The 20363-nt window shown below is 33.4% G+C and overlaps 2 protein-coding genes and 3 non-coding genes across 5 annotated transcripts; 4 read left to right on the top strand and 1 right to left on the bottom strand.

The window, feature by feature from the left end:
• Window positions 1–356: 356 nt before the first annotated feature.
• LOC114399555 lies at window positions 357–1642 on the top strand. The gene has a single exon (XM_028361758.1). It carries the CDS (start codon window positions 534–536, stop codon window positions 1224–1226), a length of 693 nt encoding a protein of 230 aa, XP_028217559.1. The 5' UTR covers window positions 357–533; the 3' UTR covers window positions 1227–1642.
• A 1774-nt stretch (window positions 1643–3416) lies between these two features.
• On the top strand, window positions 3417–3534 carry LOC114400962. Its single transcript, XR_003664084.1, has one exon. It is a non-coding gene; the product is annotated as a U5 spliceosomal RNA (small nuclear RNA).
• A 4954-nt stretch (window positions 3535–8488) lies between these two features.
• Window positions 8489–8607, top strand: LOC114400965. Its single transcript, XR_003664087.1, has one exon. It is a non-coding gene; the product is annotated as a U5 spliceosomal RNA (small nuclear RNA).
• A 3395-nt stretch (window positions 8608–12002) lies between these two features.
• On the top strand, window positions 12003–12121 carry LOC114400963. Its single transcript, XR_003664085.1, has one exon. It is a non-coding gene; the product is annotated as a U5 spliceosomal RNA (small nuclear RNA).
• A 6107-nt stretch (window positions 12122–18228) lies between these two features.
• LOC114399289 lies at window positions 18229–20033 on the bottom strand. The gene has a single exon (XM_028361453.1). The coding sequence runs from the start codon at window positions 19500–19502 to the stop codon at window positions 18705–18707; it is 798 nt and encodes a 265-aa protein (XP_028217254.1). The 5' UTR covers window positions 19503–20033; the 3' UTR covers window positions 18229–18704.
• Between the last annotated feature and the right edge of the window lie 330 nt (window positions 20034–20363).

Genomic DNA, 20363 nt, shown 5'->3' with positions numbered 1-20363 from the left:
CATCCATACAACTTCCTCTTATTTGATAAATAATTCAAAAATTACCTCATTTGATAAATTAAGAAAAATTTATCCCCTAATGATTAAAAGCCCAACCCATATAACTTAATATAATATTATTATACAATACAATTTAAAACAAATCCCACTTTTTTTTTCTTACTTCACATACATTTTGATAACCAATTAATTATTCGGTTAATATAGAATATCCTAAATGCACAAAGACTTTAGATTCTTCAACCATATCCAACCTCAACTTGAACGTTAGTAAAACCCATCATTAGGCTTAACAAAACAATAAAGTAAAAGTGGCTTTTTCTCTTACCCACATCCACCTAATATTTAGACCGTTGCAAAATTAAATCCTTTTCACTTTATCAAATTCTACATAGAAGAAAATTAAGCAAAAGAATTTCAAGAAGAAGGTGTATAATAATAAACTGTTGATTACTCAATCAGCCATAGATACAAAAGAGAAAAGACTGTGCCAAAACCTTCAAATTCTTCCAATATTCTTCTTCCCATCAATCATGGCTGACACAAACACAAACAGTAACATGTCATTGCCACAAACTCATCAACCAAACCTCACTATTGAGCCTCTCTTGCATGCCCTTGACCCCATATCAATGATCCTTAACCAGAATTCCAATTCAGACAACCCTTTCCCTCTGAGGCTCACCTCTGCAGACAGCTTCATCTTGGAGAGAGGACCAAACTACACTGCATATGCTGAACTGAGAGAATCAAGGTTGCACATGAGGTGTTTGATGCAAGAGCAACAACAACAACAACAAAAGGCTCATGAATTGGAACCAAGGGCAAAACCTGCAACCCCACCAAGGAAGAAACAGGTCAAGTTTCAAGCTTGTGGGGGACACTCAAAAGGGTCCTTTTCCATTGCTCAGTCTGTGCCGGATTTCTCTTCCGCGTTAAGGAAAGAGAATAGGAAACCAGTGAACAACTTGCCTTCAATGACACCACCAAGCAAGAGTGGAAATGGGGTGGTGTTGAGTTCAAGAGGGAGCAAGTCAGTGAGTGGAGGGGAGAAGAAGAAGGGTGGTGGTGGTGGTGTGATGGCAAGGAAGAGCTATGCTTGCATTGATGAGCTTAAGAGTTTTTCTTCTGCTACTGCCATTGCCATCAATGGTGAAGGTAGAGGAGGAGGAAGGAGTAACAAGGTGATGGGGAGAACAATTTCCGGGCACCACAGACAGTTTTGAATGTGGGTGTTGTGGAAATATTGATTCCTTGAATTTGGACTTGTTCTTTATTGGTGGAGTTTGTTGGCTTTGAGAGGCTGTGGTGATGGTTGTGCAATTTCTCTTTTGGTTTCCATTCATTCTGTTTTTTTTTTTGTCTCCTTTTGAGGAACTTACAGAATGATGTAAAATTGTAAATTTTTATGGTGTACGTAAAAGTGTTTCTCACTGTAACACTATAGGAGATGCATAGTTTTATTTTACCCTTTCCTCTTAGAATGGACTTTGTTCATCAAAGATTCAAAATAGATCTATGTCTGGTGACTAATGTTTAACCTGAAGTGGACTATCCCATTCAACTATACCCACATTATACTAGTAGTCTTTTAATTACCAAGTTTAAGATATGAAAATTTCTGTTTCTGGTGTGCTTAAGATATGGCTAATGCCAGTTGTTTCATTTGTTTGTTTTGATCTTCAATATTTGCTTCATTTGTTTAATGAATACATAGAAATAAAACAGTTTTCAACTTTCTAATCATCAGCTTAGGTTAATGATCCAAGAACTGAATAATATTGGTGAGTTTTAGGCAACACATACAGAAAATAATAAATACTATCATCCTTGGATGCTATCTATCCAGTTATGCAAAAGATCCAGAGAGACCCAATTAGAAATACCATCGATCTATTTGTACAACAATGTATACCGTTGTTCATGGATCAGAAACAAAAAAAGAAAAAAGAAAAATTACTAGTAATATGTTGCATGACTAGTTTAGAGGAATTTCAGTAGCAAGAAGTAAACAAATTCAAATGGTGCCCTTTCCTGGAATCAACAAGGACTTCAACAAATTTCACCTACCAAAATTTGGAGTACATCTCCCATGTATATAAACATCAGTCTCAAATGCTTCAATATTAAATTAAGTCCTTTTCCTCAAGGGGTTGCTCATCTCACAATCCATTATTTCGTCCTTTACCAATCTTGTCTATACATGGCTACTTCTCAATCTAACTCTTGGCTTCTTGAACCAAAATCTTAGCTTTCATGCATAATGCAGCTCTTTTCCATGCAAACCATGCCTTGACTACTCTGTTTATAATACTGACAGCAATTTGAATCTAGATATTCTATCACACAATCAATTACCTACCTTAAGTTGGTTTCTCACTTTAGATTCCTCACATCCCACGAAGACATTACAATCTGTGTACATATTCTCTTGCCATGGTTTTCAATTTGTCAAACAGAAAGCAAAAAATGAAAAGTTGAGGCACTCGGTATGCTCATTTTGCTGAGTGGCATTTCAAGGAACCAATTCAGCATTGAGGATAACATCTTTCATATTGAGCTTGCTTTGTATCAATCAATTACTAAAATAATTTAGACTTTGCAATATTCTAGGAATTTGGTTGGTAAGTGCAGTCAGTATCTCGCAACCTATCTGCCCTTTGTTGAATGATAATGCAGAACCTAAAAGCCTAGCATTATGTTCAAACTGTTCCAGTTGATCATATGAGCAATTGATTGAGTCAAGGTGAAAACCATGGCCTGGAATTTAATCAAGGACCAAAGGCGTCACAACAGGAGGAAATAAACTTGGCCTGAAAGCCAGAGGGATTAAATAAATGAAAATTAGAAATCATATTTTATTAATTCTGTTTACCTGAGTTTTCATACAAACTACAGGAAGGACTAACACGATTATCATTACAAGAGGATCCTAATAATATTTCATTATTTGGTGCATACTGTTACCACTTAGGCACTTACAAGTAGAAACAAAAGGTCATGTGAATTATAATTACCAGAATGTAGATATCTACCCATCATAGTACAAGTATTAATAAAATATTATAGTAAACAGATAGATCAAGCTTAAACTGAGTATAATCAAAGCTCAGATGACTATTAGTGTACTGTTTTAGGAAATATTGTCTTATTTTACTAAGGTAAATGACTAATGACAGTCAGTCAGTCCACACTCCCAAAAAGTTGAAACCAAGGGTATTAGAGAGTTATAACATTATTAACATAACATCTTTGATGCTTGTTAATTTTCCTCAAGCCAAAAATCTGACACAGTTGGGTACATTCTGTCCCAGCAAGTAAAATAACATCACCAAAGCCCACATCGAGTAATATGCTATGTTGAAGTAAACCGCTTACACTATAAAATAAAACAGCTTCATTTCAATTAATTACGGAGCTGTGTGATAAGTACAGAGCGAACTATTCTTTCGCCTTTTACTAAAGAATACCGTGTACTTGTTACTAGAAGCAGCATACGCCAATTTTTGTAAAAGGGTCTTCTTTTGAGGACCCTACAACTTCAGTTTAAGTTTTGCATATTTGAATAAATGGTTCATTTCCTAGAACTATTAATAGTTCCATTCATGTTGTTTGCTGTTAGGAACCAGAATATAATATAAACCTGTGTTACCACACCTATTAATGTTATATTATTATTATTGTTTTTCCTTCAACCACATTTTTCACTACTTCCCACTTCTGCCTTCATGGGCCTCACTTCACTTTTGAATCAAAAGTTTCATTAATGACCCCCATATCTTTGATCCTTAACCACAATTTCAATTCAGACCACCCTTTCCCTTCATATCTTTGATCCTTAACCACAATTTCAATTCAGACCACCCTTTCCCTTCGAGGCTTAGCTCTGTGGTTAGATTTATTTTCTTCATGAAGAGAGGACCCTATTATTATGCATATTGATGTGATCCTTATTAGGAACGAATCACTTGATATAGGTTACAATATTTTGGATGACGCTACTTCCAGAGAAGAAAGATAAGTCAGGATAGACGCCACAAGGATTATCTTAATATGTCTGAGATTGGTTCAACAAGAAATCCAGAGAGAAGCTCTCACCAAATTCTATCAAATGCCAACAGTCCTCTCTATTGAAAATGAAATCCATACATATAGAGTATCTGAACGAAAAGACAAAAATAGACATGAGCCTTTAAAACAGTTTGGGCCAAAATTACAACAAAAAAATTATAAATAAAAAAAAGAACATGTTTGGCATGTGCCTTCAAATTAGTCCAGGCCTTCAGCAACAATTAATATTCTTAGTAGTGTCTCTGTCTCTAGGCCTTCATCCTTCTTCACTTGGGCCTTGTTAAGTTTGTCTGCTATCATTTGTTGGAGGGTATCCACTAACTGTTTGGTCCTACTCTTGGTCATAGGTCCCTGTATTTGGACAGATTTAGGATTCTCATCATTTCCTCCTTCTTGGAAAGCATTTATCCTCAAATGTTCAGAATCATCACCTGGAATGTCGATCTTGTAAGCATTGTCATTGATCCTCTCTAGTGCTTGGAAATGTCCGTCTCCTCTAGGTTGAAGTTTGAACTTCCTTTATTTAGGGAACCTTTCCTTCCTCATGTGTATCCAAACCCAATCATTTGATTCAAGTACCACTTCCTTCCTGTTCTTGTTGGCTTGCTTGACATAACTTTCATTCTTCTTTGCAATTTGAACCTTCACCTGCTTATGCAATCTTTTCATATACTCAACTTTAGCCTGTGCATCCTTATGTTGAGTCTCTTGGGGATTGCTTTTGTAAGTTGACCTGTTAGGCAATGAAACTCCTGGAAGGAGGTCAATTTGATGTTCTATGCCTCTTGAAGGTGGTAGTCCATAAGAAGTCTCCTTGGGAAAGACATCTTTAAATTCCTGCAATAAGAGTTCAACACTAGGAGAAGCAGAAATCGTTAACTCATTAGAATTATCAACAGAAACTCTACTGTCTTTGCAGTACAATAGATAGAGCGACTCACGAGCAAGTAACACTTTCCTCACTTCAGTCGCCTTTGCTACACAATTAAATTTTCTCTCATGTGTATCACTCTTTCTCTCAGGTGAATCACTCTTCTTTTTCCTATTGCTATTTGGTACCTCACTCTTTTCTTTCTCTTGTTCTCTCTTTTCTCTCATTCTAATTTGGTCATCACACACTTCTCTAGGGGATAGAGGTTTAAGAATAATCTTCCGGTCATGGTGCTGGAAAGAAATATTGTTGGTGAAGTCATCTTGCACTGCTTTGGTGTCATACTACCATGGTCTTCCTAACAGTATATGAGTTGCCTCCATTGGAACCACATCACACAACACCCTATCATCACTAAGCCACTGAAGTCTGTATGGCCTAGGACGAGGCTTAGTATCCAAATTAAGTTTGGACACTAACCTGGAACTTGCAACATTGGTATAACTTCCTCCATCAACAATTAAAGAGCAAAGTTTACCATTAATCGTACATCTCTTCTTCTTCTTCTTCTTCTTCTTCTTCTTCTTCTTCTTCTTCTTCTTCTTCTTCTTCTTCTTCTTCACTGATTTCAGATTCACTGGTGATTGCTCCATCTGCCTTCATGATCATGGTCCTCCTAGTTGGACAGTCAGAAGCACTATGTCCTCTACCTCAGCATTTGAAGCATTTTATGTTTCTCGTACTAGTGTTGGATGATGAAGCAGAATTATGCTTGATTTCAGCACTGGACACTGTGACTTTCCATGTGAACTGGACATGTTGCCTCCCTTTTTCTTGGATCTGTTGGTCAAGTTCTGGTTGAAATTTTTGGATGAGTTCCTTGTTGCTGCAATTTTCCTCTTCAACTGTTGTTCAACCCGGACTGCCTTATGCAACAAGTCATCTAATTCCACCTACTCCTATAATTCAACAACATCTCTAATGTTAGGATTTAGGCCACTCAAAAAACTAGCCATTGTATCCTCAGTGTCCTCTTCAATGTTGGCCCTTACTAGTGTCATCTCCTTGTAGTACTCCTCCATAGTCAAACTTCCCTGGGACAACCTCTGGAGTTTCTGTCGCATGGTTCTGTTGTAGCTAGTTGGAACATACCTCTTTCGCATAACCCTTCTCATCTCAGTTAATGTATCTATCTCTCGCCCCTCCTCTCTCATCATCTTTCTTTGATTTTTATTCCACCAAACAAGGGTATAGTATGAGAATTCAACTGCTGCAAACTTCACCTTCTGCTCTTCAATATAATCATTGTAAGAGAATACATGTTGAATCTTCATCTCCCAGTCAAGGTAGGCGTCTGGGTCACTTCTGCCTTTGAAAGGGGGTACATTAAGTTTTACTCCCTTAATTTTGTTCTGCCCCTCCATTCAGTTCGGTCCATCATTGGACCTTCTGTTCCCACCATAAGGTCTCCCAACATTTGGATTCATTTGGTGCTCTAGTCCTTCTATTCGTCTGTAGAGCTCTTCATTGTTACGGTTCAACAAATGTTGCATTTGTGTAGTCATTACGTCCAATAATAAGCGCTGAGATCCGTCCAGTTGATGATATTCACCACCACCGTCACTAGCTCCTGCCATGATTAAGGAACAAACAATTCTGCAATAATTTAAACAAAGATCACATGACCTCACCACACTCTACTCACGTGTTTCTATCTTTAATGATAGTTCACTCGTGTTTGATGCTCTCAATATAGGCTTTTGTATGATGTTTTTTTGTCACTCTTGCCTTTTACCATTCACTCCCTTGTAAGTTCCTAGATGGATCAAATTGGATGCACAAAGGTAATAGAACAGGAAAGACAACATAATTATGGAATAGCAGATTGGATAACAAACTAACAGATTTGATAACAAACTAGAATAACAAATTAACAGATTGGATAACAAACTAGGATAACAGACTAACAGATTGTATAACAAACTAGGATCACAAACTAACATATTGGATAACAAACTTGGATAACAGATTTTTGCCAAAATAAAATGCCTCTAACTTCCTCAAATTCGTGTTCAAAGATTCAAACACCCACTTTTTTTTTTCAAACTTTCTGCAGCTTTTTTTTTTTTTTTTTGCTTTCTTTTTCAAAATTCGTCTAGGATAATAGACTATTATTCACTCAATCAATTCCACTGGTCCAAATTCAATAGCTAATTGGGCAATTCGTTCAATACTCGAACAAACAAATATGAGAAATTCAATGGCCTACTAAACCCTAAACCCCCAAAGTTCTCTCGTAAGCCAAATTGTCCCCAAACAAAATTTGAAACATAATTTTTGTTTTTTTTTACATTGAATTTGAAAAAAACAAAAACAATAACTAGAACAAAAATAAGAACGCAAACAAGAACGCAACAAGATGCAAACAAGAATGCAACAAGGATGCAAACAAGACGTAAACACGAAACTGAGACACAAATGACAAAGGAAAAAAATAAAAATTGGATAGGATAGAACCTGTAACAAGAGCCGAAGCTCTGATACCACATGATGTGATCCTTACTAGGAGCGGATCGCTTGATATAGGTTACAAAGTTTTGGATGACGCCACCTCCAGAGAGGGAAGATAAGTCAGGGTAGATAAGTCTGAGATTGGTTCAACAAGAAACCCAGAGAAAAGCTCTTATCAAATTTTATCAAATGCCAAAAGTTCTCTCTATTGAAAACGAAATCCATACATATAGAGTATCAAAAAGATAGAAATAAACATGGACCTTTAAAACAGTTTGGGCCAAAATTAAAACGAAAAAATTATAAATAAAAAAAGAACATATTTGGTATGAGCCTTCAAATTAGTCTGGGTCTTCAGCAACAATTAATATTCTTAATAGTGCCTCTGCCTTTAGGCCTTCATCCTTCTTCACTTGGGCCTTGTTAAGTATGTCTGCTACTATTTGTTGGGGGGTATCCACTGATTGTTTGGTCCTACTCCTGGTCATAGGTCTCTGTATTTTGACAGTTTTAGGATTCTCATCACATATGCTGAACCAAGGTTTTAAATATCGGTTATGGTCGGGTTTGCGGTTTCGTTGCGTTTGTTGATGTCGCAGCAAATCAAGGACAAATGTGGCAGATGTAGGTCAAATCGTGATTGTGGATAGTTAAAAAACCTTGATATTGTGGCCTAAATCTCAGTCGTGGATCGTTTTTTAAAACCTTGTGCTGAACTGAGATAATCAAGGTTTGCACATGACCGTGCGTGACGCAAGAACAACAAGAGCCTCAGGATTGGGAACCAACAAAACTTGCAACAGTGCAACCCACCATGGAAGTAACTAACAGGTCAAGTTTCAAGCTTCTTGAGGACATTCAGAATGGTCCTTTCTTGCTCAGTCTGCTAGATTTCTCTGTTGCATTTAACAATTAGCAAGAACTGAAACATATTATGTGGAAGTGGACATGACTGAAGACCATATCGAGTGATGTACTGTGGAAATAAACTGTTTATACTATAAAACAAAGGACTGCAACTGGTTTAGACTACGGAGCCGTGTGATAAGTACAGAGGAACTATTCTATTCTTTTGCCTTTTACTAAAGAATATTGTGTGCTTGTCACTTTAAGCGGCATAAGCCAATTTTTGAATAAGGGTTTTTAGATAGATGACCCTGCAATCTTAAACTTGAATTCTGTTTGTACTTGAAATCATCAAGGTTTTTAATATTTATGATACTCGTTTCCTTAATCATTTATCTCTGATTCAGGAACTTAAACTAACAAAGTCTGCAACCCCACCAACGAAGAGGTCCTTTTCTATCTGTCTGTGCCAGATTCTATTGCTGAATTAAGGAAAAAAACTTCGTACCCCATTGACCAGAGGCTCTTCGCTATGCGAAGGTATGGGGGAGGGATATTGTACGCAGCCTTACCCTTGCATATGCAAAGAGGTTGTTTCCGGATTCGAACCCATGACCAACAAGTCACTAAGGCACAACTTTACCGCTGCACCAGGGCTCGCCCTCTGCTGAATTAAGGAAAGAGAATAGAAAACCTTTTTTGGACTTTTTCAGTTCTTTTGAATGTGGGTGGAAATATTGGTTCCCTAAATTTGAACTTGTTCTTTGTTGGTTGAGTTTGTTGCTTCTAGAGGTTGTGGTGATGGTTTATGACATTTCTCTTTAGTTTTTCGTTCATTTATTTTGTCTCCTTTTGAGCAACTTACAGGATTACGTAAATTGTAAAGTTATGGTGTATGTAAAAAGTGTTTATCACTATCATATTGTACAAAGTTTTAACTTTCCTTTTTAAATGGACTTTGTTCAATGTAGAGTTTTGAAATGAAGTATTGTTATTAGCGCACAGACTGTAACATGTACCAGGTTCTCGTTCTTTCTTTAAATTTGTGAATAATATATTTTTTTCTAAACATGCAAAATTATCAAATAATGCTTTTGTTCTGTTACCTCTCTATAAGTTCAAAACCTTGGAATTCATCCTCAACATCTCTCTCCGTAACTTATGAGCGCCATACGCCGGTTTTTGTAACAGGGTCTTCAAAAGAGGACCCTGCAAATTTAACTTAAAAATTTTGTGTTTTTTTTTTTGCGATATTTAATTGTAATCAACAGTTGTCATTCATGTCCATGGCCCCATCTTTGATACTTAACCAGAATTCCCATTGTAAGTAATTGGAACCAAACAAGTCAGATGAGGTAAAAAAAAAAATGTCAGTTGCACACTTGTGCTTGTCAATTCATGTTTTGGACATCTCATCTTTACAAATTTTAACTCCCATAGAATTGGATTATTTTCAGAAGGTATTTTCTTTATGCAAATGATTACTTCTGCTGCATAACAACATTTGAAATGTTATCATGGATAATGTGTAATCATACAGTTTCTTTTTTCAGACTGAGACACTGGCTTAACATATAAAATTTGACTATGGGTATACCTCCAAGAGCCTTGCCATAGTTAATGTATGGTTCATTAGTTTCATCCAAAGTAATGCAAAATAAGAAAGCTTCCAATAGAAAAAAAAAACTAATGTCAATTATAATTATCAAAATGCAGATATCCACCAATCATAATACAGGTTTTAATAAATTATTACATTGAACACAGAGATCAAGCTTAAACTGAGTATAATCAAAGCTCAGATGACTATATAAGTGTATTGGTTTCAAGGAATATGTTATATTTTACCAAGGTAAAGAAATAATTGCAGTCATTCCACACTCCCAAAATATTAGAGTTCAGAAATAATATCTTTGATATTTGATAACTTTCCTCATCACACTATAGTTATGTAAAAACTACAAACTAAAAATAATGTTGAATGTAGAACACGTAAAAAATCTGTTAGTTGAAATTTTACATCCTGTCAGTGCAGGATTCAAGAAACAAGAAAATTTCTGTGTAGAAATGGAGATTTCTCAAGAAGAACCGGTTGTGTTAGCGAATCTTTCATAACCAAAGCCCACATCGAGTAAAATGAAACGGTGTATCTGTGTTATAAATACGGAGCCATGCGTTACTGACAAAGTGAACAGAGTGAATTATTCTATGATTTTTTAGTGAAGAATGCCACTGTTATCCTACTCTAGGTTTGTTTCAATGTAACAATAACAGTATTAGCATTTATTGTGGTTTTTTATATTAAAATATATGGTTGCACACGTCAATTAGCAGAGATGTCATACATCATTTTCCTTTTAACAAATAAATGGGTGCACGTGAAGTGTTTGATGTAAGAACAAGAGCTCCTTTTATTTTTATTTAACAAATAAATGGTTGCACATGAAGTGTTTGATGCAAGAACAAGAGCCTCAGGAACTGGAATCAAGCCAAGTTTAAAAAACTAAACGCTTGTGATTTGTAGGAGGATATAACAATAGTATTCGAAGATAATTCCCCAACTTATAAGTATTAAAAAGGTTATTTAGGTGTCAAAGAACACCATAACCTGATAAGCAAATTAATCTTTAGACAGATCATATCAGCGAGGAGAAAAACATAATATACAATGGTTAGCAGAAAATAAAGACGGTTTATAAGAAATCTAAATTGTGTAATTTGAAACACTTGTTATTTAAAAGAAATATAGATGAGATGCACATAAATTGATCAATGATCAATAATGACCCTTTGGAGTGCAATTTGCTCACAAGAACATGTGCAGAACACAAGTAATTGAAGTACCACACATCTCATAAAAACAAACGCATTATGCCACAGATGTGTAGCTTTCCATAAGCCTCCAAAGCAATGCACTCCTCTGTTCACATTCCTAATTCTCTTTACATGCGATTAAATTGTACAAAGCAGACTTTGATGAACCGTAACAAAAAATAAAATGAATACTACAGGTGTTAAAGAGTAATATAGAGCACTTACCTACCTGTCAATGTGTCTTTTATCAATTTTAATCAATATAATGAATGTCTTCTATGGTACTCCTTTTCTATAATTTAAACTCTATCATGTTTGGCCTCACCAAGTAGGAATAACTTGATCTCCTCTCAATTTTCTGATAACAGGCTAACCAACATAAAACCATGCAGAAGTAGAAGAATGGGAGCATCTGCTTGCTCATGGTTTTCCATTCTAAATTCTGTTAAACACCAATAGTTTATTCTCTTATCAAATAGTACTGAGTCATTTGACAAAGTTAATATAACGAAGGGCACAAATAATATATAAATTCTCATGGGACACTACCAAGCAATTTGTAATTCTGTTTTTTATCTTCTTTTTTCTCCACTACAATATTAGAAGGAGATAAAGACATTTTAAGCTCATACAATCTTTTCATATTTTATGACCCCCAAAACTACAAAGAATGCTCCCAATTCATCAACAATAAGTTGGTACCTTTAGAGAAAAGACATGCTTTCTGTGTATAGCATTATTAGCGCACAGTTGATAGAAAATGAAGTATTGTATATGGGTATGATCGAGTGTCTATTTCTTGAGCAAAGCCCACATTGAGTAATATACCAAATAGAAGTGAACTGCTTATGCTATAAAATGGAAGAGCTGCATTTAGTTTTAAGCACGGAGCCGTGTGATAAGCACAGAGCGAACTATTCTTTCGCCTTTTACTAAAGAATACCGTGTGTTTGTCACTCTAAGCGGCATACGCCAATTTTTTATGAAAGGGTCTTCGAAAGAGGACCTACAATCTTAGTCTAAATTATGTCAACTTTTTTAAACCATGGTTTTTTATAATTTGCAAATGTTAACAAATCTCGAGCATAGTTTTACCACTTGGCGTGGGTTATTTATTTTGATACTCTAATATTATTTGGTCAGTAAAAAAAAGCGGAATAATCTTATTTGTGGTTTTAATATTATGAGCTTTTTTATTTAAAGGAGGTAAATTAAGCCGTAAATCACAATAGATATTCATAGGTCGTCACAACGCAGTTATAAAATAAATATCACAATTAATATTCTAAGTAAAAGTATTTTCTATCTCTAAAATGACCAGAAGATAAAATGATATATATGCACCAAAAGATTAACGTAACAATTAGATATAATACAAGTGAAAGTGGAGAGTTATAAACGACCTTCACTTGCTGCAACAGCCCTTTGTTTTTTTTTTTTTTTTTTATAAAAAAAGTCACATCCGAAATCATATATTGGCATTGTTGAGCACCACCTCGAGTTGAAAAATATTCGTGGTAAAATCTAGAATTTTTTCACTTACGGGAACATGGATGCTCATTTTCATGTCACGTGGATCCAAAAATGTCAAAAGCTAAACCAAACATGCACTTCATATATACATGAAACGATTAAGAATGTAGAATTAGAATATATGTATCTTTTGCTTATTAAGCTTTCATAAAAGGCCTTTATTGAGGTAGAGTAGTGTTTTCCCGCATGATAGCGTATGTAAAGAAATTCATTAACTAAATTCTTGATTGACTATTAGGCGTCCACAATAAAGATGTTAATCCTTGGATCTTAAACAATTATTTGTAGATCTCATGTGTTACATCAATTTTTAAGAATTGTACAAAATTTATGAGTGGCGAAAGATGGTAAGATCTACAATACAAATTTTACCAACCATCTTTTTGTAATCATTTAGTATCTCACATTTGAATGAACTGGGTGTAGTATCAAGAAGTTTCGGAGTTGCAAGAGATATTGGGCTATGGTCAAATGGTGGATAATTGGGTTTAATAAACATTTGGTCAACATGTTTATTTACTTATATGGGTCGAAGTGAGCCTAATGGGGTTCAAAATATGCAAAATCTTATATTTGTATTTAAAGCATACAAATAATTTATTTTTTTATAATGAAATTATTTATTTTGATAAAATACAATAACTTTTTAGTCTATAATGTCACATTTTAAATTAAATGAATACACATAAATTTTCTTCGACGGTGATAAAAAAAGCTAACATAAAGTGATGTTAATAAGTATCTTCATATTAGTTAAAAAAAAACGGAAAATTTCGTAATAGAATGAATATATGTATATATAATAACTATTAAATAGGTGAGATTAAAAAAACTACTAAATAGGTAAAAAAAAGTGGTTGAAATATTTCACTACTTTTTTGGCAAGTATTTGTTTTTTAACCATCAGTTCTTGACGACCCAATGATTGGATCTCAGAAAAAATTTCAATCTCATACAAATTTTCAGTCTTTTGAATCAGTTATGATGAGATTAATTCTCTATCTGAATTTAGTGACACTTAAAATTTCCCATCCCTTCTTGAATGTATATTTCGCATGAGATTGATCAATTTAGATTTTTCCTCCCACAAACTGAACGTATATATGTGTTGTGTACTAAACTGTACTCATTAGATTTTTCTCAAGTATTTTTTTCTTTCAAGATTTTTCTCAAGTACTTTAATTCTTCATTAAGTAGATCCATAAAACCAGATTAGAAAGGCAGGGCAAACATTAAAATATATGAACATGTGTCTCATGTTTTGGCACTTGGCACATGCACAAACCAAAAACAACTCATGCTCATAGATCGAGCAGGTTAAACAAACCAGTGGGCTGTTTTGTTCAAGAAATTGGATTTTGATAGGTTGCAGGGTTGGCCATCCATGTCCTACGCGTTTGTTTGTGTTTGTTTCTAAGGTCAAGGTGCCCCCAATTGGAAGAGTTTTCCCTCCAAATCCCTATCGCACCATATAAAGTACATAGACATACCAGAGAACCCACGTGGTTGACCAATAATTCTACTACAATATTAACGTCCATGACATCACATATATGCTACTACTATCATAATAAAAGATTGGAGGTATTGGCAAGCAAAATCAGCCTGCTTCAACTACCATATGTTTAATCAGTGATAATGATTTAAATAAATGATCTTATATTCCTTAACAAAATGATTTATAATTTGAATTATGATTCATCTTTTGAGTATGAAATAAATTATATTAGGAAAAAAATATTTATTTTATATGGCTTAAAGTTCCTGATAAAGATTTATCACTTTTTTTACGGAAACAACTTGGTATCAATAACATGATTAAAAAAAATTATCATGATTAATTTCCTTTTTATTTTTATAATTTTTTTTTAAAAAAATCTACTAAAATCTCATGGTTTTGTCAATTTTTCTTCTTTGATATTTCTCATTTTTCTACTCTTATATTAACTCACTTAATTATTTAAAAAATAATTAACTGACCACTTCTTATTAATTACATTAACTCCTTAATTATTTAAATAATCTTATACTTATATTTAAAATTTATATATTATATTAATTCCTTTATTGTTCTGTAAAAAAATTCTTATTGTTTAAAAAAGTTATACGGTGTACCAAGAAAGACTACTATAAATGTTAATAAAGCAAAAATATTATAAATAAGGTGTCGAATTCAAAATATTATAAATGAAAAAAAATATAATTAGAAGAAAAAATTTCACTAAAAGATGATACATCAATTTTTTTTATGGAGATTAATCATTGATAAATCTAGGGAATATTTCATTCCATTAACATGATAACATAAAGCATAAAAATTATGTATAATTTCGAGAAAGAAGCAAATATAATTTAATTTACTCTTTTCTATTTTTTCAAAAAAAAAAAAAAAAAACTAGCTAGTATATCGTTAACTTGTTCACTGGTAAATAATTAATACTTTGGGAAGAAAGTGGGGACATTATTTGACTATGAATACGTATTCGGTGTATTCCTTAAATTAATTTTCCTTTCTTTTGACATTTGACTTGGAATCTTGGATGATTCATATCTTGGTATGACACTATTGACTTATAGCTTCGACTGTTATTTAATATAGCGTGTAAAAAGGCCTCTCTAGTTGAAGAACGAGGACCACAGAGTTTCACTTTCAACCATGTGTGGTTTGGATAGAGGGGAAGAAAATAGAAGGCTTAATATTAGTTTATTTAAAGCATTCAATTAGATCCCTTAGTTGGATAAAATTTAAAAATAAAAGACCTAATTATATACTAAAAAAACTAAGAAATCTAATAGAGCATTTTTAATAAACTAAGGGATCAAATTGGGACCAAACTTAGGGATCAAATTGTGATGATGAATTTTAGATTATGTTTTTTAGAATATTGGAGAAAAATAGAAGAGAGGTGAAAAAATTGGAAGAAAAAACAGAGTATAAACAAAATAAAGTATTTGTAATTACAACAAAATAATGTGTAACTCAAAGTACAAGTATAAAATTAGCAATCACCCTTTAAACTTCCATTTGATTCTTTTATTTTCTTCTTCCATTTGCATTTTGTTTTTTCTGATAACATATATGAACGAACTAATTAAATGTATCAAATTGGTTTTTCAGAAAATAATATAGTCTTGATTGAAATTAATTTAAAAACAATACTTATGATGAAAGAAATGTATGACTAAAAGTCTAAAACAATAAAAAAATAATGTTAATAACACTTTCTTTAATAATTTATGTGATATTTGTAAAACAAGAAACGGGACTCAATTGACCTTTTTTTTTTTGACCGAGGACTCAATAATCCTAGTAAAATCCATATCATTTAATAAGTGTCGAATGAAAATTATCGAATATTTTAATAAGAGTGCAATATATAGAAAATTAATTACAGTATTTTTTTTATTTTTGGTTTAAAAAAAACAGTAAAACCTTTGAACTACAATACGCAGGTGACCCCGTCAAGCAAATTTTTGAAAGTGCTGAGTCAGCTAATAGCTGATCATGTAAAAATATTGACTCAATTGCTAAAACTTTATCCATATATAAATATGTAAACAAACCATGTTCTTGTTTTATCACAACTATGATAGACTCATAATTTTTCAAGCACAACAAATTTGATCTCTCGTTATGTACATGTATGTATATAACCTATAGGGAAAGTACGAACTGAAAATATTTTCCATCAATAAAATTAATCTCAACCATTTATGTATAATAGTTGCATTTGTGTGGCTAAAATTAGTTAATTTTAATTCTTACTAGCTAGTGGTCCTCTTATATATATAGATATTGTGTCTGTGTGGCTAACAACACTAGCGAATAGCCAGTTTCCTTCTATGGTACAGTCATCTTTTAAAATTAGTAACATTTTATATTGGTAATTATTTTCAATATTTTTAAAACAAAAAATAAAAATTGCGAAGAGAGGATGGGCTCATTGCATAAAAAATTGAGATTGTCCACGGAGCTAGCTAGTATTCACAGTGGGCAATTTTGACGAACTAGTATCTTTGACTTAAAGTTTCATTCCATTTTGCAACCAATGAAATTTCAATGCATCTTGTTGGATGAGCATGCATTAACATGGAAACTCAAGCAACATCATTCATATTTTTATTTACTTTTATCGGTCAATAATAAGAGAAATTCCAACTTACGATTACTTTCTTCAACCACCAAATCAATATTATAACTCCTTCAATATCATTCACAAGTTTGGAATTAACAGTCCAATTCCTCTATTCTATGAATATTTAAAATGGAAGTATAGGAATACAATAATAACACAACTTTTTCTATTAGTAATTTTCTGGGTACTATTAGTAATGTTGCGATTCCATATTAATTTACCTAGCCAAAGTCATATTTTTCACACGTTCATTTGAATTGCCTTGTTTTTATCTTGGTGTTACATCCTTTAGAACCGAAAAGAGAGGTTTCTTTATAGTCTTCTTCGTTTACCAAGATGTAATTTCGTTTTCTAACAACTTAGATTGATGTGTATCCCCTTATTTCTATGGGAACTAGAGATTGAAACCTTATAGATTGGCTTTTGAATAAAGTTGAAAACTACTTGCGACAGTACTAGTGCTAATTGTGATGGTTATGGTCCAATTCACTTGGTAGCTAGCCCCAAAGCTAAACAATTTCCTGTAGTTTCTTTTAAGTTACTAGGTGCACTTTTAGAAAGTAAAACATGAAGTGCTAGTTGTGGTGGTTGAAATTTTAACATCATAATTTATTATGCATGCATCTGTCTTATGATAATTTCAACTATTCATCTTTTAATATAAAAAAATGTATTTTTTTTTTCTTGTTAATCATTCGTTAATAACTATGCACATGCCACGAGCATTACCAACACTAAGAATAATGTAAACCAAAACAAGACTCATCAAATAAAAAATTGTGTTAGATACACAAATATTATAAACTAAAGTTGGAAAGCTTTTCAATATTTGAAGTTCACCTAAGAGGCTAAGATCATGTCCATACTCGCTTATCTTTTCAGAGACCTTGAGACATCAATTTCAACTTTAATTTTCACCACTAGTCCCTGACTTTATCATTGATTAATTTGCAAAGTGGCAAAAAATGCAACCAAAAAGAGGTAGTCAAAAATCAATCATTTCAGACACAGTACCTGGTTGGCAAACATTGAAGAGAAGGAGATGGCTCTGGAAATGCCAGGGGCCACTGATCATAATCATAGTCATGTCACCTTCAAGTTGATCACCAGAACAAACAGCAACCACTATGCAAAGAGGGGGCAAAACAAATCAACAAAAAAGAACACCCTTCATTCCATTAATGTATTTAAAACAATGATCTAATGTGCTTTTTAATATTAATGTTCAATTGGCTCTCTATGTTTGTTAGACTTCAAATATTTATTTCTGAAAACATTTTTATTGTTACTAATCAATCCATACAGGATAATTCACTGGATTCGGCCTAATAGTAGGGATTGCGTGGTAGATTTTTATAAGATCATAAATTCAATTCTGATTGTCACCATTGTATGAAAAAAATGAATCCATACAGGACAATAACAACCAAAAGCAGAAGATAATCCTTACAAGTTATAACTGCACCAACAACTTTTTTCATTTAATCTTAGATTCATACAGAAGTGGAGAAAACCAGAAGAAATAGAAGAAGAAAAAAGTAAGAGAGGGACACAAAGTTAAATCAATGTATCTACACTTCGTGTGACCAAAGAACAAAAGAAGAGAGAGAAATTAAACACTAGGAAGGGACAGGCATGAAAGCAACATTTTCCTGACATTTTGTGCCCCCAAATCATGTGCCTGCATTACATCATTGCTTGTCCATCCCATTCTCACACACACACACACATCTTTTCTTTATCACTTTGTCTTCTTGATGCAAACCATTTCATTTACCTTTTCAAAACTCTACACCAAATTTTCCTAATCACATGATGGTAAACCTGGGAAGTACACATAAAAAGGTAGACCCCTCTCATTTGCAAATTAGTAAAACTGTAAATTAGAATTGAACATTTTTTTTGCTTTCTTTAGAGTAAAATTACTTCTTGCTCTTATCTCTATTGTTGGAGAAGATTGAGCCTAAACCAAAAAGGTTTGCAGAAGGAACATTGAGAACAGGACTAACTCTAACACCATTATTAGCATAAGACCCATGACTCCTCTTTAATGGAGGCTTTTGATGATTGTGTGAAGCCAAGTGGTGAGACTGAGAAAACCTTGTGCTGGAAGAAGAACGTTTCTGAGAATTTTGCTTAACCTCTTTTGAAAGTGGTATCCTTTTAACACTTGGTGAAGACCCAGTTGAGTTGCTTCTAGATAAAAGTGGCAAAGGACACAAGCTACTCCCATATCCACTTCCACAACTACTACTTCTCTTGAACCTCCAAAATGACTTGGAACTTTGCTTCTCATCCACTTCATCATTCAACTCCTTGCCAACTTTGTGACTCTCTTTCTTTGAGCTTTTTCTGGTGGTGGAAGAAGCATTGTCACAAATAGCTTTTGGGGGAGGTGGTAATTGAGGTTGAGGTTGAGGTGGTGGCGGTGCTAGTTGGCTTTTTGGCTTCAAAATAGCATTGTTGTTGATGTTATTGTTCTTGATTTGTGTGGGAAGGAGAACCCCATGTGAGAAAAGCTCATCTGCTGAAGAGGACTCAAGCTCTAAGCTTTCATGAACACAGAAATCAAAATCAATGCTTGAGTTCAAGCCAGATGAGTTTGATCTCAAAGGGTGCTTCTCAACTGGGATGACATCTGATTGGGAGAAGTCATGAGAGAATGAAATCCTTGGACTCATTGACACCCCACAATTTTCTGAGCAAATCTCAACAACCATTTCATTCAATTCAATTCAACCCTTTTGTGATAATAAAAACTAGAGCAAATAATTAAAAGTTAAAAAAAAAACCACTCACACCAGGATTCTAAAAAATTGGGAAGTTCACCACATAGGGTATGTGTTTTTGGATTAAAAAGGTTCAAAAAGTTGGTAGCAAAATATTGAAGTCAATTTAGATTAATCAATAATCAATACCAACCAAAGACTGCAATATAACAAGTCTTGGTTTTCAAAAAAGAAAAAAAGGATGGCGGTAAGAAGGTTTGAATTGTGATCAAATATGTATGTAATGAAATCAAAGTTTGCAAGGTTTTTGATTTTCAATGGTCCAATGGCGCAAGAGAAAAGGGATATGATGAGACAAAGAATAATGTGGCATTTGGGGTTCAAAGATTGGGATTTTGGAAATGGAAATGATGATGAGTGGTTTGATGAAGAAAGATTCAAAGGTTGGTTTTGTTGGAGAGGGTGGCAGAGAGATGAAAACCATAGACTGATTCAATTCAGCACAGCCAGAGCCGGTGGTTAAGAACCTTTAGAAGAAGAAAAAAAACGAGAAATTATGTTTGTACATTTTTTATATATAAAAAATTATTAAAGACAAAAAAACAATAAAGGAGAGAGAAGTATTAGATAAAATAATAGATAATGATTAAAGAAATAGAATAATATAAAAAAATATAATACCGAATATTATATAAATAAGAGTTTAATGAATGAGTTTAATATTAATGTACTCACATGTAAAATAAAATCGTTTTATCTTATCATTTAATTATAAATTACTATTTAAAATTATTTTATGATAATTATTTTTAAAGTAAAAAAATTATCATGTATAAAAATTTATGATTAAAT

Source organism: Glycine soja, chromosome 19 (genome assembly GCF_004193775.1).
Source record: "Glycine soja cultivar W05 chromosome 19, ASM419377v2, whole genome shotgun sequence".
Lineage (NCBI taxonomy): Eukaryota > Viridiplantae > Streptophyta > Magnoliopsida > Fabales > Fabaceae > Glycine > Glycine soja.
This window is presented reverse-complemented; position numbering and strand designations above follow the sequence as displayed.

What these genes read in the sequence shown, in the direction of transcription:
- LOC114399555 (XM_028361758.1), top strand. Translation starts at nt 534, where the DNA reads ATGGCTGACACAAACACAAACAGTAACATGTCATTGCCACAAACTCAT.
- LOC114399289 (XM_028361453.1), bottom strand. Translation starts at nt 19,502, where the DNA reads ATGGTTGTTGAGATTTGCTCAGAAAATTGTGGGGTGTCAATGAGTCCA.